Source organism: Melopsittacus undulatus, chromosome 25, assembly GCF_012275295.1.
Source record: "Melopsittacus undulatus isolate bMelUnd1 chromosome 25, bMelUnd1.mat.Z, whole genome shotgun sequence".
Lineage (NCBI taxonomy): Eukaryota > Metazoa > Chordata > Aves > Psittaciformes > Psittaculidae > Melopsittacus > Melopsittacus undulatus.
Genome location: NC_047551.1, coordinates 90,250 through 112,409, shown reverse-complemented (window position 1 = coordinate 112,409; position 22,160 = coordinate 90,250). Strand labels below are relative to the sequence as shown.

The 22,160-nt window shown below is 59.7% G+C and overlaps 3 protein-coding genes and 1 long non-coding RNA gene across 6 annotated transcripts; all 4 read right to left on the bottom strand.

Moving 5' to 3' along the window:
* Positions 1-1,069: 1,069 nt before the first annotated feature.
* On the bottom strand, positions 1,070-7,598 carry WRAP53 (WD repeat containing antisense to TP53). Of its 2 annotated transcripts, XM_034072237.1 has the most exons (12): positions 7,545-7,598; positions 7,416-7,464; positions 6,836-6,934; positions 6,043-6,145; positions 5,721-5,809; positions 5,114-5,204; positions 4,145-4,277; positions 3,369-3,577; positions 2,816-2,919; positions 2,571-2,717; positions 1,545-2,024; positions 1,070-1,508 (listed from the first exon to the last, which is right to left on the bottom strand). In XM_034072237.1, the coding sequence occupies exons 1-12, from the start codon at positions 7,564-7,566 to the stop codon at positions 1,382-1,384; spliced, it is 1,653 nt and encodes a 550-aa protein (XP_033928128.1). In that variant the 5' UTR covers positions 7,567-7,598; the 3' UTR covers positions 1,070-1,381. The 2 variants fall into 2 exon arrangements, with proteins under 2 accessions (XP_033928128.1, XP_033928127.1); XM_034072236.1 differs by having other exon boundaries at positions 1,070-2,024.
* A 313-nt stretch (positions 7,599-7,911) lies between these two features.
* On the bottom strand, positions 7,912-12,730 carry TRAPPC1 (trafficking protein particle complex subunit 1). Its single transcript, XM_034072245.1, has 5 exons — positions 12,626-12,730; positions 12,396-12,494; positions 11,678-11,748; positions 10,821-10,959; positions 7,912-9,471 (listed from the first exon to the last, which is right to left on the bottom strand). Exons 2-5 carry the CDS (start codon positions 12,492-12,494, stop codon positions 9,343-9,345), a joined length of 438 nt encoding a protein of 145 aa, XP_033928136.1. The 5' UTR covers positions 12,626-12,730; the 3' UTR covers positions 7,912-9,342.
* Positions 12,731-14,208: 1,478 nt separating this feature from the next.
* On the bottom strand, positions 14,209-18,456 carry ZBTB4 (zinc finger and BTB domain containing 4). The gene is made up of 3 exons (XM_034072217.1): positions 18,230-18,456; positions 14,901-17,992; positions 14,209-14,248 (listed from the first exon to the last, which is right to left on the bottom strand). Exons 1-3 carry the CDS (start codon positions 18,410-18,412, stop codon positions 14,209-14,211), a joined length of 3,315 nt encoding a protein of 1,104 aa, XP_033928108.1. The 5' UTR covers positions 18,413-18,456.
* Positions 18,457-18,484: 28 nt separating this feature from the next.
* On the bottom strand, positions 18,485-21,869 carry LOC117437669 (uncharacterized). 2 transcript variants are annotated; one of them, XR_004550488.1, is made up of 3 exons: positions 21,729-21,869; positions 19,649-19,696; positions 18,485-18,590 (listed from the first exon to the last, which is right to left on the bottom strand). It is a non-coding gene; the product is annotated as an uncharacterized lncRNA (long non-coding RNA). The 2 variants fall into 2 exon arrangements; XR_004550489.1 differs by lacking the exon at positions 21,729-21,869 and adding an exon at positions 20,431-20,497.
* Between the last annotated feature and the right edge of the window lie 291 nt (positions 21,870-22,160).

Sequence of the window (22,160 nt, the reverse complement as noted above, 5' to 3'; positions counted from 1 at the left end):
ATGGGGACAGTGCTGGTCCCAGTCCGGGCTGTCACTGGGTGTCATTGGGTGACACTGGGTGACACTGGTCCCAGTACAGCCTGACACTGGGACCAGCCGCTCCAGTCCCGCCCCTCCACTGCAGCCAATAGCAGGCTCCGCAGCGGAGCTCCAGCCAATGAGAACGCAGCAGAGGCCGTTGGGGGTGGGGCAAACGGGAACAGGGAGGAGAGGGGCGTGGCCAGAGCAAGCCCCGCCCCCCCGGCGGCAGCGCGCGGGACTGCACGTGCGCCCGGAAGCCCCGCCCACCCCTCACCCCCCCCCCCCCCCCGCCGGAAGCCCCGCCCCCTGCGCGTGCCGCGTCCTCCTCCCCCTCCCCCCCCGACGCCCCTCCCAGCAACAACAGCGGAGCCGCGCCCTGATTGGCTGCTGGCCGGTGACGTCACGGCAGGGCGCGGCCGTCTGTTACCATGGCAACAAGGGGGGAGGGGGAGTGAGACGGGGGGGGGTTTGAGGCCTTAAAAAGGCGAATTTGGGCCCAAAAAGGAGGGGAATGGACCCAAAAATGAAGGGTTTGGCCCCAAAGGGAGGGTTGGACCCCGATAAGGAGGAGTTTAACTTCAAAATGAGGGATTTGGACCAAAAAAGGATGATATATGGGGTGTATGGGGGGCATAGAGAGTATATGTGGGGTGTATATGGGGGTATGTGGGGTGTATAGGGTATATGTGAGGTATGCATGGGGTGTATATGGGGTGTATATGAGGTGTATGGGGTGAATATGGGGTGTAAAGAGTGGATATGGAATGTATGTGAGGTGCCTCTGGGGTGTATGGGTGGTATGTGGGGTGTATGTTGGGGGTATGGGGTGCATATAGGGTGCATAGGGTGTATATGGGGTGTATATGCAGAGTATGGAATGTATGTGGGATGTATATGGGGTGTATGTAGGGGGTATATGGGATCTATGGGGTGTATATGGGGTGTATGTGTGGTGTATATGGATTGTATGAGGGGTATAAGAGGGTATCTGGGGTGTATGTGGGGTACCGCTGTACCCCACACCGCAGGTACAACCAATGACAAGCAGTAACAGTCACAGTGTCTTTAATACAAAAGGGGGGGAAACCCTGAAACTCCCCCCAAACCGCATGTGTACCCAACAGCATCCTAACAACAACCCCCAACAAGTGCCAATGCAACCCCCAACACAAGCCCTGACCTCCCTGAACACCCACATCCTCCATTAGACCCATACGGGAGACCCCAAAACTCACTTGGACCCACAACAGCCTGAAAACAACCCCCAAACCTCCCCCAGACACAACCCACCAGCCCTGGGGGGGTTACCTGTGGGGCTGTAGGTGACAGTGTCACAGGTGGTGTCACCATGGGGTGACATTCAGTGTCCCTGGGCAGGGTCACACTCAGAGGACATGGGGTAGTCAATGCTGGCATCACAGTCGGTGTCCCCAGGGGGGTGACAGTCGCCAGACACTGTCCCGGTGTCCTCAGTAGGGTGACAATGGGTGTCACAGTCGGTGTCCTCAGCAGGGTGACAATGGTCATCCTCAATAGGGTGACAATGGGTGTCCCCCATCGGGTGACAATGGGTGTCCTCAATATGCTGACAGTCGGCATCACAATCGGTGCCCCCCATAGGGTGACAATGGGCGTCCCCCATAGGGTGACTGTCAGCGTCACAGTCGGTGCCCCCCGTAGGGTGACAATGGGTGTCCTCAACAAGCTGACAATCGGCATCACTGCCTGTGCCCCCCGTAGGGTGACAATGAGTGTCCTCAATAAGCTGACAGTCGGTGTCACAGTCGGTGCCCCCCATAGGATGACAATGGGTGTCCTCCTGCTCGCTGTCCATGGCCATGCACCAGCCGTTGTCCTCAGGGGGTTCATGCCCCCACCACCAGAGCTGGAGCCGATTGTCCCCCCCCGGTGGGGGCTCATCCTCCTCCTCGTCACTGCTCCATAGCGGTGGGAACAGCCGCTGCCCCGAGGATGTGGCCAACAATGGGAGCTGAGGGTGTAAACTGGGGGGAGGGAGGGGGTTACATGCATTGGGGTGATCCCAACAACCCCAGGTACTCCCAGACCCACACATGTGACCCCCCAAAGGCTCCCCCGGACCCAACAACAGCCTCACAGCAACAGCCGGACGCAACAGCCCGCCCCAAAGAGCAGCACTGGGGGGGGTGTGAGGGTGGTGCTGGGGGGGAGATGGGGGTCGGTGTGTTGGGGGGGTGGTTCTAAGGGTGTTGTGAGGGGGGTTGAGGTGTAATGGAGGAGATTTAGGGTGTTGTGGGAGGGCATAGGAGGGTTGTGGGGGGAGTTAAGGTGTTCTGGGCAGGATTTGGGGTGTTGTAGGGGGTTAGAAAAGTGTTGTGGGAGGGATTTACACAGTTGCGGGGAGAATTTAGGGTGTTGTAGGCATATTTAGGGCGTTCTGGGGAGATTTGGGCTGTTGTGGGGGGCTATGGGGTGTTGTGACAGGGATTTAGGGTGTTACGGGGACGACATAGGGTGTTGTGGGGGTGTTCTGGTGTACGCGGGGTGTTGTTAGGGGGTGTTGCTGTCACCTGGTGCCATTGATGCAGTCCTGCAGGGCCCTGAACCGCAGCACTGGGGACAGCAATGGAAGGTCCGTCCCTTCCGGGGGGGTCCCTACAGTGTCCCATAGGCTGACAAAGCCTCTGGTGTCACCGCTCACCAGGTACCGGCCTGTCCTATGGGGGGGAACACACACATGGGGTCAATGGGGAGCCCCATAGGGGCTCTATAGCCCTATAGGGGGGGACCCCAACTTGGGGGGGGGGTCACATACGGGTCAAGGTCAAAGGTCACGCGCTGGTTGGTGGTCACGTGGCGCTCCATGGCCAGCAGGGGGCGGTCCGGCAGCCGCAGGTCCCAGCACAGGATGTGGGTGTCCTGGGGGCGGGGCCTAAGGTGAGGCCACGCCCCCTCCCCCCATTGATGGGCACAGCCAATCAGGAGGCTTCATCCCCTGGACACACCCCAATGTGGAGGCCACGCCCACAAAGAGGCTCCACCTTCTCTAGCTCCGCCCACCACACACCCCATTGGACAACCCTTTAGACCCCTCCCCATTAGACCCAACCCCCTTAAGCCCCTCCCACCCTAAAGCCCCTCCCACCCATCAAACCCATTCCCATAAGCCCCTCCCACCCTCCAACCCCTCCCATTTAAGCCCCTCCCACCTAAGCCCCACCCCTTCAGCCCCTCAACCAATCAACCCCCATCCCCATAACCCCTCCAACACCGAAGCCCCCCCCACCCCTTTAAGCCCCTCCCACCCTAAGCCCCGCCCCTCTCATCCCCTCCACCAATCAAACCCCTCCCCTCCAAGCCCCGCCCACCTTGCGCCCCCCCACATAGAGTCGGAGTCCATCATGGCTGAAGAGCAGTTGGGTGGGGGCCGCGGGGAGGCGGGGCCAGAACAACAAGGCCCCGCCCCCTCCCAGCGCGTACAGCCCCAGGCTCCGCCCATAGGAGCCGCAGGCGAACACTGATTGGCTGGGGCTCATTGCCAGGCAGCCAATGGGGCCACCCTGGCGCTTGCTGCCATCTGTGATTGGGCAGGGGGAGAGAGCAGGACACGCCCACTTAAAGCCACGCCCTCTGTAGGCTCCTCCCCTTTAGACCCCTCCCACATAAAGCCCCGCCCCTTAAAGCCCCTCCTGCCTTAAGCCCCGCCCCTCTCCACCTCTTCCATTTAAGCCACGCCCCCTGTAAGCAAAGGCCCCTTTAGTTCCCGCCCCTTTAGGCCCCGCCCTCTTTAAGCTCCACCCCTTTAAGCTCCGCCCCTTTAGAGTCCACCCACTTCAAGCTCCACTTTTAAGCCCCGCCCCCTTTAAGATCCACCCCTTTTAAACCCATCCCTTTAAAGCTCCGCCCTCTTTAAGCTCCTCCCCTTTAGACCCCCGCAGTAAGCCCCGCCCCCTTCAGGCCCCACCCCCTCGAGCCCCCCCGCCCCGCATTAAGCCCCGCCCCCCTTTGGCCCGGCCCCTCACTGCACAGCACGTGCTCCTCCTGGCCCCGCCCCCCTGAGGCCCCGCCCCTCACTGCGCAGCACGTGCTCCTCCTGGCCCCGCCCCCCCCCCTTGGCCCCGCCCCCCTTGGCCCCGCCCCTCACAGCGCAGCACGTGCTCCTCCTGGCCCCTCCCCGGCCGCTCCATAGGGAAGATCCGGACGGAGCCTTTGAAGCCTCCGAGGAGCCGAGAACCATCCAGGGTGAAGCAGAGAGAGTGTGGGGCACAGAGCACCTCCTGCCCCATAGAGACCCATTGAGACCCCATAGAGACCCCACAGAGCACCTCCTGCCCCATAGAGACCCATTGAGACCCCATAGAGACCCCACAGAGCACCTCCTGCCCCATAGAGACCCATTGAGACCCCATAGAGACCCCACAGAGCACCTCCTGCCCCATAGAGACCCATTGAGACTCATAGGGACCCATAGGGACCCCACAGAGCACCTCCTGCCCCATAGAGACCCATTGAGACTCATAGGGACCCATAGGGACCCCACAGAGCACCTCCTGCCCCATAGAGACCCATTGAGACCCCATAGAGACCCCACAGAGCACCTCCTGCCCCATAGAGACCCATAGAGACACACTGAGACCCCATAGACACACACTGAGACCCCATAGAGACCCCACAGAGCACCTCCTGCCCCATAGAGACCCATTGAGACCCATAGAGACCCCACAGAGCACCTCCTGCCCCATAGAGACCCATTGAGACCCCATAGAGACCCATAGGGACCCCACAGAGCACCTCCTGCCCCATAGACACACACTGAGACCCACAGGGACCCATAGAGACCCATAGAGATCCATAGAGATCCACTGAGACCCATAGGGACCCCATAGAAATAGACCCATAGGGACCCTTAGGGAGCCACAAAGAACCACAGTGACCCATAGACATGCGTGGGGGGCTCTGGGGGTCTCTATGGAGCACTGGGGCGTCTCTATGGTGTCACTATAGGGATCTATGGGTCTCTAGGGGGCTCTATGGGTTGCTATGGGGCTCTATGGGGTCGCTATAGAGCTCTATGTGGTCACTATAGGGCTCTATGGGTCGCTATGGGGCTCACCAGGTGGTTGTAGGCGCAGAAGGAGCCCCTCAGGGTCCCATCGAAGGCATCCCAGAGGTGGACGGGGTTGTCCCGGCTGCTGGAGGCCATCCTGCCCAGTACAGACCAGCATGAACCAGTATGGACCAGTAAGGTCCGTACTGGTACAGACCAGTACAGACCAGTATTGATCAGTATGCACTGGTACAGACCAGTATAGAAAAATACACACCTATACAGACCAGTATGAACCACTATAGAGCAATACAGGCCAGTACAGACCAGTATGGACCCCATAGCCTGCTTTGTTCGCCATTGAACCCACAGCACTCATTGTCCCTCATGGCGCCCATTACCCCATAACCCCCATTACCCCATAGCCCCATTACACCCATAACCCCCATTGCCCCCATTACCCCATAGCCCCCATTGCCCCATTACTCCATAGCCCCCATTGCCCCATTACTCCATAGCTCTCCATCACCCCATTGCCCCCCATTACCCCCATTACCCCCATCACCCTCAATACCCCATCACCCCCATTACCCCCATCACCCCCATTACCCCATCACCCCCATTACCCCATAGGCCCCCATTACCCCCCATTGCCCCATAGCCCCACACCCACAGGCAGGTCTGGGGGTCCCTGGAGTTCATGTGTGGGAACCAGGTGAAGTCGTAGATGATGTCACCCTCGTGCACGCGCAGCGCCAGCTCCTGACCCACAGCGACCCATAGAGACCCATAGAGACCATAGGGACACATAGGGACACATAAGGACCCACAGATACCCATAGAGCCCCATAAAGACCATAGGGACACATAGGGACTCATAGAGACCCACAGAGCCCCATAGAGACCCATAGAGACCATAGGGACACATAGGGACACATAAGGACCCACAGAGCCCCATAGAGCCCCATAGAGCCCCCATAGAGCCCCTCACGCACCAGCTGCAGCAGGTCCTGCCCCGGGGGGGGGCAGGCAGGCAGGTTGAACAGCCGCAGGGTGTTGTCAGCGCTGCAGCTCAGCACACAGGAGCCGTCGGGGGCCCTGCGGACACCCAGAGCCCCATAGCGACCCATAGGGACCCATAGGGACACATAGGGACCCATAGGGACACATAGAGACACATAGAGACGCATACATCCCACAGGGACCCATAGTGACCCCATAGACTCCATAGGGACCCATAAAACTCATAGGGACCCATAGACCCCATAGGGACCCATAGTGACCCCATAGACCCCACAGGGACCCATAGGAACCCATAGAGATCTATGGAGAGGAGAGAGGAGGGGGAAAGGATCCGGGGGTGGGGGCGTGGCCTGGGCTCGGGGAGGGGCCACGGTGTGGGCGGGGCCAGCGGAGGGGGCGGAGCCAGGGGAGGGGTTACAGGAGGGGGCGGGGCTCGAGGAGGGGGCGGGGTCATTAAAGGGGGCAGGGCCATGAGAGGGGGCGGGGTTAGATGAGGGGGTGTTGTCCGGTGGGGGGGCGGGGCCAGGGCAGGGGGCGGGGCTCTGTGAGGGGGCGGGGCTCTGGAAGGGGGCGGGGCTCGGGAAGGGGGCGGGGCTCTGGAAGGGGGCGGGGCTCTGTGAGGGGGCGGGGCTCTGGAAGGGGGCGGGGCTCTGGAAGGGGGCGGGGCTCTGTGAGGGGGCGGGGCTCTGGAAGGGGGCGGGGCTCTGGAAGGGGGCGGGGCTCTGGAAGGGGGCGGGGCTCTGGAAGGGGGCGGGGCTCTCTCACCACTTGCAGCCCCGCAGGAAGTTGTGGGGCCGGAGCCGGAACTCGTCCTGAGCCCCCCCCAGGAGCCGGGGGGGGTGGTCCGGAGAGAGGGGGGGGAGACTGGGGGGGAGGGGGGGGCAGAGGGGTCAGGGTCCCCATAGAGACACATAGAGACACATAGAGACCATAGAGACCCCATAGAGACCCCATATACACCCTATAAAGACTGCAAGTACCCCATAGAGACCCCCAATACCCCCATAGAGACTCCATACACCCCATAGGACCCTCATGTATAGCCCATAGAGACCCCAAATACCCCATATACACCCCATATAACCCCCCAGAGACCCCAAATACCCCATAGATATCCCATATACACCCCACAGAAACCCCATACACCCCCATAGAGACCCCAAATACTCCATAGAGACCCCATAGACACCCATAAACTCCCCTATAGAGACCTCAAATGCCCTATATACACCCCAGAGAACCCAAATACCCCATAGAGACCCCGTACACCCCATAGGAACCCCATAGAGCCCCATAGGAACCCCATAAACCCACATAGAGACCCCAAACCCTCCCCCCCGCTCACCCCATTGGCTCCTCCGCTGCTTCGTGGGTGGTCTCGGCGGGGGGCGGGGCTAAGGGGGCAGGAGCGGGGTCATCGGGGGGTCACATCCCCCTCCCCCCCATTGAGCCTCCCCCTCCCCCTCATACGCACCTCTCTCCATGGGCGCCGCCATGACAGCGCTGGCCACGCCCCTTCCCGGCGTGCACCGCGCGGGGGCGGGGCAAGGGGGCGGGGCCACGGAGGGGAGTTTGCCGCGAAAACGCCGTTATGGGGCAATGGATGACGTCATCTGCCCCATAGAGCCCCGCCCCCATAGAGCTCCGCCCCATAGAGCCCCTCCCCCATAGAGCCCCTCCCCCATAGAGCTCCGCCCCATAGAGCCCCTCCCCATAGAGCCCCTCCCCCATAGAGCTCCGCCCCCATAGAGCCCCGCCCCCATAGAGCCCCTCCCCCATAGAGCCCCGCCCCCATAGAGCCCTGCCCCATAGAGCCCCTCCCCCCAGCACCCACAGAGAGCTGAGAACCAACGGAGCCTTTATTACATGTGGGGTGCGTGCCCCATAGGGTGTCATGGTGCCCCATAGGGTGGCATGGTGTCCCATAGGGTGTCACTGTGCCCTATGGGGTGGCATTGTGCCCTATAGGGTGTCACTGTGCCCCACAGGGTGTCACTGTGCCCTATAGGGTGGCATTGTGCCCTATAGGGTGTCACTGTGCCCCATAGGGTGTCATTGTGCCCCATGGGGGGCGTTCAGGGCACCCTATAACAAGTCATGGTGCCCCACAGGGTATCATTGTGCCCCATAGGATGCCATGGTGAACCATAGAGTGCATTCTGCCCCATAAAATGCCTTTGTGCCCCATAGAGTGTCAGTCCACCCCATAGGGTATCACTGTGCCCCATAGAGCGCCATGGTGCCCCATAGGGTATCACTGTGCCCCATAGAGAGCCATGCCTCCCCATAGGGTATCACTGTGCCCCATAGGGTATCACTGTGCCACACTGGTTGCCATGGCTCCCCATAGGGTATCACAGTGCCCCATAGAGAGCCATAGTGCCCCATAGGGTGCCATTGTATCTCATAGGGCACCGCTGTGCCCCATAGGGTATCACAGTGCCCCATAGGGTATCACAGTGCCCCATAGGGTATCGCTGTGCCCCGTAGGGTACCACTGTGCCCCATAGGGTATCACTGTGCCCCATAGGGTACCACTGTGCCCCATAGGGCATCATTGTGCCCCATAGGACATCGCTGTGCCCCATAGGACATCACTGTGCCCCATAGGGTATCACTGTGCCCCATAGGATATCATTGTGCCCCATAGGGTATCACTGTGCCCCATAGGGTATCACTGTGCCCCATAGGGTATCACAGTGCCCCATAGGGTATCACAGTGCCCCATAGGGTACCACTGTGCCCCATAGGACATCACTGTGCCCCATAGGGTATCACTGTGCCCCATAGGGTATCACTGTCCCCATAGGGTACCACTGTGCCCCATAGGGTATCACTGTGCCCCATAGGGTATCACTGTCCCCATAGGGTATCACAGTGCCCCATAGGGCATCACTGTGCCCCATAGGGTATCACAGTGCCCCATAGGGTATCACAGTGCCCCATAGGGTATCACTGTGCCCCATAGGGTATCACAGTGCCCCATAGGGTATCACTGTGCCCCATAGGGTACCACTGTGCCCCATAGGGTATCACAGTGCCCCATAGGGTATCACAGTGCCCCATAGGGTATCGCTGTGCCCCATAGGGTATCACAGTGCCCCATAGGACATCACTGTGCCCCATAGGATATCACTGTGCCCCATAGGATATCACTGTGCCCCATAGGACATCGCTGTCCCCATAGGACATCACTGTGCCCCATAGGGTATCACTGTGCCCCATAGGGTACCACTGTCCCCATAGGGCACCTCCGGTCCTGCAGGGGGCGCTCAGGAGGGACGGGGCGCAAAGAAGGGCAGGCCCCGGATGAAGGCGTCGAGGCGCGAGCGGAACAGCTCACTCTGCACCGGAGCGCGGGGGGGACACAGCGGGTTCTTGACAACCAGCTCCACGAACAGCTGGGGGGGAGACCATAGAGACACCATAGAGAACATAGAGAGACCATAGAGATACCATAGAGAGACCGATAGATACCATAGAGATACCATAGAGATACCATAGATACCATAGAGATACCCCATAGAGAGACCCATAGATACCATAGAGACACCATAGAGAACATAGACACCACATAGATACCATTGAGAGACCATAGAGACCATACATAGACCATAGAGAAACCATAGAGAGACCAGAGAGAGACCCATAAATATCATAGAGATACCATAGAGAACATAGAGACACCCCATAGAAAAACCCATAGAGAGACCATAGAGACACCATAGAGACCCCATAAAGACCCCATAGAGCCCATGGACTGACCCATGGCACCCATAGGCCCTCCCATAGCATCCAGAGACCCCCCCATAGCACCAATAGAGCCTCCATAGCACCCATAGAGACTGTTTTGGGTGAGTTTGGGTGAGCTTGGGTGAGTTTGGCTCAGTTTGGGTGTATTTCAGGTGTTTCTGGGTGTATTTAAGCTGTTTCTGGGTGTATTCTGTGTGTTTCCGGGTGTATTTCAGGTGTTTCCGGGTGTATTTCAGGTGTATTTCAGGTGTATTTCAGGTGTATTTCGGGTGTATTCCGGGTGTTTCCGGGTGTATTTCAGGTGTATTTCAGCTGTTTTCAGGTGTATTTCAGGTGTATTTCAGGTGTATTTCGGGTGTATTTCGGGTGTATTTCGGGTGTATTTCGGGTGTATTTCGGGTGTATTTCGGGTGTATTTCGGGTGTATTTCAGGTGTATTTCGGGTGTATTTCGGGTGTATTTCGGGTGTATTTCGGGTGTATTTCGGGTGTATTTCGGGTGTATTTCGGGTGTATTTCAGGTGTATTTCGGGTGTATTTCAGGTGTATTTCAGGTGTATTTCGGGTGTATTTCGGGTGTATTTCAGGTGTATTTCAGGTGTATTTCGGGTGTATTTCGGGTGTATTTCAGGTGTATTTCAGGTGTATTTCGGGTGTATTCCGGGTGTTTCCGGGTGTATTTCAGGTGTATTTCAGCTGTTTTCAGGTGTATTTCAGGTGTATTTCAGGTGTATTTCGGGTGTATTTCGGGTGTATTTCGGGTGTATTTCGGGTGTATTTCGGGTGTATTTCGGGTGTATTTCAGGTGTATTTCAGGTGTATTTCGGGTGTATTTCGGGTGTATTTCAGGTGTATTTCAGGTGTATTTCGGGTGTATTTCGGGTGTATTTCGGGTGTATTTCAGGTGTATTTCAGGTGTATTTCGGGTGTATTTCAGGTGTATTTCAGGTGTATTTCGGGTGTATTTCGGGTGTATTCCGGCTGTTCCCGGTACTCACATTACTGTAGATGTGCTGCAGGGCATCGCGGGCGCTGCTCACCCCCAGGTCCGTGTTCAGCACCAGCCTCACCCCACTTGGGCTCTCCAGGTAATGGAGCCGGTACCGGGAGGTCTGGAAGGACACGAAGCCCTCCCGCCTGCGCGCTCAGGAGCACAGCGACACATAGAGACACATAGAGACCCCATAGAGACCCCATAGAGACACATAGAGATCCATAGGGACCCATAGAGATCCATAGGGACCCATAGAGATCCATAGGGACCCATAGAGATCCATAGGGACCCATAGGGACCCATAGAGACCCCATAGAGACCCATAGAGATCCATAGGGACCCATAGGGACCCATGGGGACCCATAGAGACCCCACAGGGACCCCATAGAGACCCATAGAGAGACCATAGGGACCCCATAGAGACCCATAGAGACCCATAGAGAGACCATAGAGACACATAGAGACCCATAGAGCCCCCACAGACCCCCATAGAAACCCACAGAGACCACATAGAGACTCATAGAGACCCCATAGAGACCCATAGAGACCCCATACAACGCCATAGTGACCCCATAGAGAGCCACAAAGACCCATAGACACTCAATAGAGACCCCATAGACACCCATAGAGACCCCATAAGAACACATACACCCCATAGAGACCCACAGAGACCCCATAAAGAACCATACACCCCATAGAGAGCTCCCTTCTCCCAGGTCTTTCCCCCCATATCCCAAACCTAGGGCTCCCCCATCCACCCCCATTGGGTTTTATGGGATCCCCCCCATACTTTGGGACCCCCGAGTCCTATGGGGCAGCCCCACACCCCCCTATGGGGCAGCCCATAAGCCAAGAGGATACATGTCTGTGGGGCTCATCTTGTTCACGAAGGAGCAGAGGGAGAAAAGCATCCCGAACATGAGCTTGAATTCCTGGGATATGGATACAGGGTATGGGGTATGGGATATGGGGTATGGGGTATGGGGTATGGGATGTATGGGATATGGGGTATGGGGTATATGGGGTGTGGGGTATGGGATATGTGATGTATGGGGTATGGGGTATGGGATATGGGGTATGGGATATGGGGTATGGGGTATGGGGTATGGGATGTATGGGATATGGGGTATGGGGTATATGGGGTGTGGGGTATGGGATATGTGATGTATGGGGTATGGGGTATGGGATATGGGGTATATGGGATATGGGGTATGGGATACGGGATATGGGATATGGGGTATGGGGTATATGGGGTGTGGGGTATGGGATATGGGGTATGGGATATGGGGTATGGGATATGGGGTATATGGGGTATGGGGTATATGGGGTGTGGGGTATGGGATATATGGGATATGGGGTATGGGATATGGGGTACGGGGTATGGGATATGGGGTACGGGATATATGGGATATGGGATATGGGGTATGGGATATATGGGATATGGGATATGGGGTATGGGATATATGGGATATGGGATATGGGGTATGGGATATATGGGATATGGGATATGGGGTATGGGGTATGTGTTATTATGGGATGTGTGTGTTATTATGGGATGTTGGGTCCATGCCCCCCCCACCTCCTCCTTGGGGATCCCCGCCTGCCGCCGCCGGTGCCATTCACTGTAGTGGAGGCAGGTCCCGGTCCGGTCGAAGATGTACAGGTTGTGAATGGTCATCTGGGGGGGGGAGACACGTGACGGGCCCCATAGCACCCCATAGACCCCCCCATAGCGCCCCATAGACCCCATAGCGCCCCATAGACCCCATAGGGCCCCATAGACCCCCCCATAGGCCCCCATTGCCTCACCTCAGGCCGCCGCCGCTTCCGCCCTCAGCCAAGATGGCGGCCGCGGAGGGAAGGGCGTGACCATGGCAACGGAGGGGGCGGGGTCACGACGGAGAAGAGGGCGTGGTCACGTTGCGCAGAGGCGTGGTTATGGTAATGAGGGGGCGTGGTCTGAGGGAGGCGTGGATGTTCGGGAAGGGGGCGTGGTCTCGGCTGTGATTGACGGGTGGGGGCGCGGCGCCGTTTTGGGGTGGAAAAGGGAGGTTTTGGGGTCCCGATGGGGGGGGCGGGGTTAAAGACCACCCCATGTGACCCACAGCGCCCCATAGACCCTCCTGTCAGCACCCATGGAGCCCCCGAGCACCCCATGTGCCCCATGGCTGTGGACCCCCAGAGCCCCCCATTGCCCCTGTGCCCCCCATGTCCCCATGGCCCCCAATGTCCCCCATAACCCCCCATGTCCCCATAGCCCCCAATGTCCCCCATAACCCCCCATGTCCCCATAGCCCCCCATAACCCCCCATGTCCCCATAGCCCCCCATAGCCCCCCATGTCCCCATAGCCCGCAATGTCCCCCATAACCCCCCATGTCCCCATAGCCCGCAATGTCCCCCATAACCCCCCATGTCCCCATAAACCCCAAGAACCCCCATAACCCCCCATGTCCCCATAGCCCCCCATGTCCCCATAGCCCCTCATGTCCCCATAGCCCCCCATGTCCCCATAGCCCCTCATGTCCCCATAGCCCCCCATGCCCCATAGCCCCCCATGCCCCATAGCCCCCCATGCCCCATAGACCCCCATGCCCCATACTCCCCTCGCTCAGCTCAGCTCTAAGGTGTTTATTGATGCAGATAAATAGTGGACATTCGGCACCGCCACCGCTATGGGGCACCCCACACCCCTGGGGGACCCCTCGCCATGGGGCACCCCATGGGGTGTCCCTGATTGAAGCCACCCCATTGGTTACATCCCCACTGAGGTCACCCCATTGGTGACATCCCATTGGTGACATTATCAGTGGGGCCACCCCATTGGACACCCCATTGAGGTCATCCCATTGGTGACTCCCCATTGGTGACACCCCATTGGTGACATCATCATTGGTGACATCATCAGTGGGGCCACCCCATTGGTTACATTGCCATTGGTGACATCCCATTGGTGACATCATCATTGGGGTCACCCCATTTGTTACACTGCCATTGGTTACATTGCCATTGGTGACACCCCATTTGTGACATCATCAGTGGGGCCACCCCATTGGACGTCCCCATTGACGTCATCCCATTGGTTACATTGCCATTGGTGACCCCCATTGGTGACATCATTGGTGACATCCCATTGGTGACATCATCATTGGGGCCACCCCATTGGACGTCCCCATTGAAGCCACCCCACAGCCCCCCCCCCCCCCCCACAGGCCGGGCGGTCCCCCCTTAGTGGCCTCTTGTATGGGTGGGGTTTCGCTGCCGGGGGCGGGGCCAATACGGGGGCGTGGTCAAGACAAAGAGGGGGCGGAGCCAGTGCTGGAGGGGGCGTGGCCAATAGGAAGGGGCAGAGCCAATGGTGAAAGAGGCGTGGCTTAAAGAGTGGGGGCGTGGCTAAAGGAGGAGGAGGCGTGGCCGGTAGAAGGGGGCGTGGCTAAAGGAGGGAAAGGGGCGGGGCCAATCAGTAGCAAACGCGGGCATCAAAGTGCAAAGGGGGCGTGAAGGGGGCGGGGCTTGGACAAGGCCCCTCCCCCCCCCGTGCGAGCCCCATTCATTGCAATGGGGGGTGGGGGTTCAAGCCCCGCCCCCTTCACGGGAAGGGGGTGGGGCTTGCACGAGGGTTGGGGGCGGGGCCAGGAGGACCCCTCACCCCATAGGAAGACACGAGGCCTCGCACGCCCCATGGGGGGTGGAATGTGGCTGCCATAAGGTGCTACAGGGGGTCTGGGGGGGCTTAAAGTGTGGGGGGGGGTAGTGCGGGGGGGGTCCCTTATTCCCCCCCCATCTATGGGGCAGGACCCTTCCTTATGGGGTAACAGCCCCCTTGTATGCTATGGGTCCCCCCGATTCTATGGGGCCCCCCCCAGCCCCGTTTATGGGGCAGGACCCTTCTCTATGGGGCAGGACCCCCAACTCACCCCAGGGGCCCCCCCATTTCCTATGGGCCCCCCCTTCCCACTTCATTCTACGGGGCCACCCCACCCCCCTCTATGGGGCTGTGCGCTCCCCTCCCCCCCACACTGCAGGGGGGGGAGGGGGGGCAGAGGGGAGGGGGGGGTTGGGGTCCCCCCTGCCCCCCCCCCCGCCTCAGCAGAGCCAATGGCTGCTCCTGCACGGGGTAACCCCCGCCCACGCCGGGGGGTGCTGACGTCACCGTGACGTCACCCATTGCGTCACCCGTCCGCCTGTTGTCACCCCCCGCGCCCTCACTTCCGCTGTCACCCATTGCGTCACCCGGCGCAACACCCACCTCCTTGTGTCCCCCCCCGCCCCCCGTCCCCTCTATGGGGCCGTACCCCTCGGCCCCCCCCCCTTCCGCCTGTACCTCCGCCTGATGCCTCTTGAGGTGCCGGCTGAGCGCGGCCGCCGTCCTGCACACCTTCACACAGCGGCTACAGGCGAACCGCAGCGACGGGCGCCGCCCCACGCGGGGGGGGGCCGCGACCCCCGCCCCCCCAACACCCGCACCCACAACACCCCCTTTGTCACCCCCCAGCTCCGGGTGTCCCCGCTGGTGCCGCCGCAGCTTCCGTAGCGCCGGGAAGCTCTTCCCGCACACCCCGCACGGGTGTTGCCACCCCCGGCGCCATGGGGGGGCCTTCACCCCCTCGCTGCCCCCGGTCCCGTGGGTGCCGGCCCCCCCTGCCGCCGCCTTCCGCTTGGCTTTGGGGCTGTAGCCCCACAACCGCTCCTCGGGGTCGCCGGTGCCGCCGCCTGTAGCCGGGGGGTGCAGGTGACTCTCGGCGATGCTCCGCTTGACAACAGCCTCCTGCCCGATGCGCACAGTGATCTGGCACAGCCCCCCCAGTGGCCCCGAGCAGGCCGGTTTGGCCACGTACGTCATGGTCCGACTGTCGCCGGCGGCGCTACAAGGCGCCGGTTGTGGTGTTGCCGCCGCCGCCGCCGCCTGTTGCGCTTCAATGTACTCCTTGAGCACTTGCTTCTTGATGGGCGGCACCACCGGTGTGGGGCCGGGCCGGTTGTAGGCACCACCACCACCACCACCGGGGGTAGCGGTTGTCGCCGCGCTGTTGCGCATGATGACGGAGGGAGGTCTCCCATAGGCGATGACTGACGTCGGCTCCGCCGCGGCAACAGCCGGCACCACGAAGCCGTGCGGTGTTGCCTCTTGGCTGTAGGTCTTGTAGGGCCGCTTGTGCGCCCGCATGGGCAACAGGCGGTAGAGCTTCAATGCGTCCACCTTGGGCCTGTAGCCGCCGTTGGGGGTCTTCTCGGAGGAGATGAGCGCCGGGTTGATGCCGTGCGCGGTCTTCTGGTGCGTCTTGAGGTTGTAGTAGGTGACGAAGGTGTCCCAGCAGAAGACGCACTGGTACCGGCGCTCGCCGGTGTGCCACACCTCGTGCTTGGTGCGGTACTCGGCCAGCGCGAACACCTTGTCGCAGTAGCGGCAGGGGTAGGTCCGGCGCCACGAGTGGACGTTGGCGTGGCGCTTCAGGCTCGACAGGGTCATGTAGGAGCGCTGGCACGTGCTACACGCGTACACCAGGTGCCCGTCCACCACCTTGACCACCGCGTCCGGCTCCGGCGCCGGCTCCAGCGCGCGGTGACGCAGCAACAGCGCCTTCTTGCCTGGTTTGGGGGGGGTGGTTATGGTGGGGGGGGGTGGGGTCTTTGGGGTGGCCATGGGGCTGTTGGCCATGGTGGTGGTGGTGGCCGTGGGGCTGTTGACCGGTACAGTGGTATTGGTGGTGTTCATAGAGGTGTTGCACACCATTGGCTTGGGGCTGTCAATGGCACTATGGACATTCACGGTGTTGGTGGTGTCCATGGCGCTATTGACCTTCATGGTGTTGGTGGTGTCCATGGTGCTATTGACCTTCATGGTGTTGGTGGTGTCCATGGTGCTATGGACATTCACGGTGTTGGTGGTGTCCACGGTGCTATTGATCTTCACGGTGTTGGTGGTGTCCATGGCACTATTGACCTTCATGGTGTTTGTGGTGTCCATGGTGCTATTGACCTTCATGGTGTTGGTGGTGTCCATGGTGCTATTGACCTTCATGGTGTTGGTGCTATTGCTTGTCACAGTGGTGTCCATGGAGCTATTAATCACTATGGTGCCATTGCCCACCATTGCCTTGGTGGTGTCCATGGTGATGCTGTCAATGACGTTGTTTGCCATGGTGTTGTCCATGGTGCTGTTACCCATGGTGCTGTTGGCCATGGTGTTGTTGTCCATGGTGCTGATCATGGTGGCAGCCACGGTGTTGTTGACCATGGTGCTGTTGGTCATGGTGCTGTCCATGGTGCTGGTCATGGTGTTGGCCACAGTGCTCTTGGCGATGGTGTTGTTGTCCATGGCATTGTTGTCCATGGTGCTGCTGTCCATGGTGCTGTTGTCCATGGTGTTGTTGGTCATGGTGTTGTCCATGGCACTGTTGGCCATGGTGCTATTGGCCACGGTGTTGTTGGCCATGGTGTTGTCCATGGCGCCGTCCCCATCCCTGCACAGCACCTCATGGGTCTGGAGCCTCTTGACGTGGATGAAGCTCTTCCCGCAGTGCCGGCAGCCCAGGCCCCGGCGGCCCCGGTGCAGCTTCAGGTGGAAGGTGAGTGCCGGTGCCGAGGCGAAGGCACGGCCACAGAGCCCACAGCCGAGGGGGGGGGGCGAGGAGGGGGATGGTGGAGCCAATGGGGCCGAGGATGGGGATGGTGGAGCCATTGGGGTCAAGGATGGTGATGGTGGAGTCAATTGGGTCAATGATGGTGATGGTGGAGCCAATGGGGTCAATGATGGTGATGGTGGAGCCAACGGGGTCAATGATGGTGATGGTGGAGCCAATGGGGTCAAGGATGGTGATGGTGGAGCCAATGATGTTGATAGTGGAGTCAATGGGGTCAAGGATGGTGACGGTGGAGCCAATGGGGTCAATGATGGTGCCAATGGGGTCAAGGATGGTGATGGTGGAGCCAATGGGGTCAAGGATGGGGTCAATGGAGTCAACGACGGTGATGCTGATGTCAATGGAGTCAACGATGATGTCAGTGATGATGTCACCGGTGATGGTGTTGATGATGATGCCAACGGTGCCAAAGATGATGATGTCAATGATGACGTCAATGGTGCCAATGATGCTGCAGCTGCCGCCAACGGTGCCAAAGCTGCTGCTGCCGCCGCCAATGGTGATGATGATGACGATGATGACGTCAACGCCAACGGTGTCAATGGAGCCAATGGTGCTGCTGATGATGATGACGTCACTGCCAATGGCGTCACCGATGATGGCGTCAATGGGGTCAGCGGTACCGCGGCTGCGGATGCCAATGGTGATGGTGATGACGTCAACGCCAATGGTGTCAATGGTGCCAATGATGGTGATGATGACACCGGTGACGTCAATGCCAACGGTGCCAATGATGGTGATGATGATGACGTCAACGCCAATGGTGTCAATGGTGCCAACGATGGTGACGACACCGATGACGTCAACGCCAATGGTGTCAATGGAGCCAACGATGGTGATGACGTCAATGCCAATGGTGTCACTGATGTTGAAGCCGATGGTGTCGATGATGATGACGTCAGCGCCATTGGTGCTTCCGATGATGATGACGTCACCGATGACGTCAGCGCCATTGGTGCCGATGCCTCCTCACCCCCCCTCCCCCCGCACCTCAAATCCACCGCCCCTCCCCCATCCCCGCCCCCCTCCTCCATGCCCGGGGGGGAGGGGCCGCTGGGGGGCGCTGGGGGGGGCAGGGCCCAGGGGGAGCCGCTCGTCCGGTTCAGGAAGCTCCAGCGCCGCACTCAGCACCTGCGGGAAGGGGGCAGGATGTGGGGCAGGATGTGGGGCTGGGGCTGCTCTATGGGGCTGTTCTATGGGTCTGCTCTATGGGGCTGTTCTATGGGGCTGGGGCTGTTTTATGGGGCTGTTGTATGGCGTGGGGCTGTTCTATGGGGCTGGGTGTGGGGTTGGGGCCATTCTATGGGGCTGGGTGTGAGGCTGGGCCTGTTCTATGGGGTTGGGTGTGGGGTTGGCGCTGTTCTATGGGGCTGGATGTGGGGTTGGGGCTGTTCTATGGGGCTGGGTGTGGGTTTGGGGCCGTTCTATGGTGCTGGGTTTGCAGCTGGGGCTGTTCTATGGGGCTGGGTGTGGGGATGGGGCTGTTTTATGGGGCTAGATGGGGGTCTGGGGCTGTTCTATGGGGCTGGGTGTGGGGTTGGGGCTGTTCTCTGGGGCTGTTCTATGAGACTGGATGTGGGGCTGGGCTGTTTCATGGGGCTTGGTGTGGGACTGGAGCTGTTCTATGGGGCTCAGGTTGTTCTATGGGGCTGAATGGTGACCTGGGTCCCTTCTATGGGGTGCCTGTGGGTCCCCATGGCCCCACCAGTCCCACTTCAGGGCTTCCTCAGCCCCATAGATTGAGGTATCCCAGCCCCACACATCCCCCTCCCATCCCCCTCCAGCCCCATAGATTGGCCCCGCCCCCCATAGCAACTTCCTGCCCCCCCCCCCCCCATGCTATGGGGCAGGGGGGTCCCTGTGCTATGGGGCCGAGGTCTCTGCCCCACAGCTCCTGCCCCCCCCGCTTCTCTACTTCCCCCCCCCCCCCCCCGCAGCAGCCATTTTGTGCCGCAGCCTCCGCAGCCGGAGGCTTAAAATGGCCGCTGGAGCCGCGGCGGCTGCGCCCCATAGAGCCCCACAGAGCCCCATAGGGACCCCATACACATTCATAGGGACACATAGAGACCCCATAGAGACCCATAGAAACCCCATAGAGACCCATATATACCCCACAGAGACCCCATAGAGCCCCATAGACCCTCCCCCCCCGCGCTATGGGGCAGCCCCACACCCGCCTGCCCCCCCACCTGTGCGCTGAGGTCTCACGCAGGGGGCGCTGTTGGGGGGGCCACAACCTGCGGGGGGGGGGGGGGGGTTGTTACAACCGGACCCGGCTACAGGCGGCAGCGGGTGACAAGTGTGTGTGTGGCGCTCTGTGACGTCACAACGCGCGGTGTGACGTCACTGTGATGTCATCACCACCGCGACGTCACACCCCCCCCAGCGGGTGTTGTTGTACAGTCGGAGATGGGGGGAGGCCGGGGGGGGGGGAGGGGGTGGAACAACAACAACGCAACAGCCACAAGCGGAGGATGGGGGGGGGCGGGGAACAGGCAGAGGGGAACCCCCACCTGTAACACCCCCCCCATAGCAACACCCCTACAGCAACACCTGCCACACAGCAACACCCCCACCCCCCCCCCCCCCAGTGTGGCGTCACTTGGAACAACAAGCGTAAACACCCCATAACAACACCCCCATAACAACCCTCCTGTAACAACCACATAACAACCCCCTCATGACAACACCCCCATAACAACCCCCATAACATCCCCATGACCCCCATAACAGCACTCACATAACAACACCCCCATAACCACACCCCCATAACCACCCCATATCAACCTCCCCATAACTACATCCCCACAGCAACACTACATAACACCCCCATAACACCCCCACGACCCCCATAACAACCCCCCCATAACAACCAACACCCCCATAACTACACCCGTCTCACACCCCCCCATACCTACCCCCTATAGGAACCCCCCCCAACCCCCATTGACCCCAATGCCCCCCCCGGTACCATCGGCGCCGCCTGTTCCCTCGCCGCCGTCCCCAGCAACAGGCGGCAGTGATGGGGGGGGGGGGGGCGGTGTCACCCGCTCGTTGCCATGGGAACAGCCCCCCCCAGGGTCCCGCAGGGGGAGAGGGGACCTTTCACCTGCAGCCAATCGGGGAGCGCCGGCCGCGCCAAGCCCCGCCCACCGCCGCCGTGACGTCAGCGGTGGCCCCGGCCGCGGATTGGACGGGAGGGGGGGTGACGTCACGCGCCCACAAGGCAGCGCGCGGCGCGGGGGGGGGGGTGTTAAAGGGACAGGGAGGGGGTGAGGGTGGAGTGACGTCAAAGGGTGACGTCACGTGTGACGTCACACGCGCGGACACGTGTGGCACGGGACACAACATACATGCGTCACGTGACACGCATGTACACATACGGGACACGTGACCCTTAGGACATACGTATACGTGTGCATCACATGACACATGCACACACAGGACATGTGACACACAACATATGTGTGCATCACGTGACAAATGTACACACATGGGGCACGTAACACACGACATATGATAAACATGTACATACAGGCCATGACATGCAATGGACATGTATGTGTGGATCATGTGACACACATGCATAAGCACGGGGCACGTGACACGCAACATACATGCAGATGTGCATCATGCAACACATGTATGCAAGACACATGACATAAAACATACACGTACATGTGACACATGACACACAACATATATGTACATGTGTGTCATGTGACACACATATGGCACATGTGGCATTTAACATGCATGTACATCATTGACAGATGCGCATGCATGTAACAGGTGACATGCAAGATACGTGTATATCACGTGATGCACATGCACACATATGGGACACGTGACACCCAGCATACACATGTGTGCATCATGTGACACATGCACACGTATGGGACGGGTGACCTGCAACATGTGTGTAAATCAGGTGACACGTACATATATGGAACATATGCTGCATGCAATATGCATGTACATATGTGAGTCACGTGACACACGTACACATGATATGCAGCATACATACACATTACAAGATATATGTCCACACACATAAGACATCATTACATATATATATATGTAACATATATATACATGTAACATATGTACACATACCATATAACAACATACGCACGTATGTGAATGTTGTCACGTGACACAAATACACACATGACACAGGCGACACACCCCTCACACACACGCACCATATGACCCCCACACCCCTAACATGTGACCCAGAACACACATGTTCCCACACGTGTCACTCACCCTCCATGCCCGCTCCGGACCAGGCCCGAGCCGGGGCCTCGCGTAGCTCCGCAGCCGGGCGGCGCAGGGGGGGCGGCGGCCGCAGCGCTCACTCGAGCCCGAGGCTGCGCAGGCCGCACCGCGCACCCTCCGCCCGCTTCCGCCGCCCGCTTCCTCCGCCGGGAGGCGTGGCCTCTGCTGGGGGGCGTGGCTCTCTGAGGAGTGGGCGTGGCCTCATTAAATATTCATAGCTGTTCCATCGCCGCCCGGAGGGGGGATCGGGGCCCAGATTGCGGCTTCCCCGTAGGGTTAAAGCGGAGCCGCTCCTTCCTCTCCCCTCCCCCAGCCTCCCCCTCGCCCCCCCCTCCCTCGGGCACCGGCACCGGGCCCCGCTCCCCCTTCCGTTCCCCGTCTCCTTCACCCCGATCCCCCCCTCTCTGAGGCGCCGCCCGT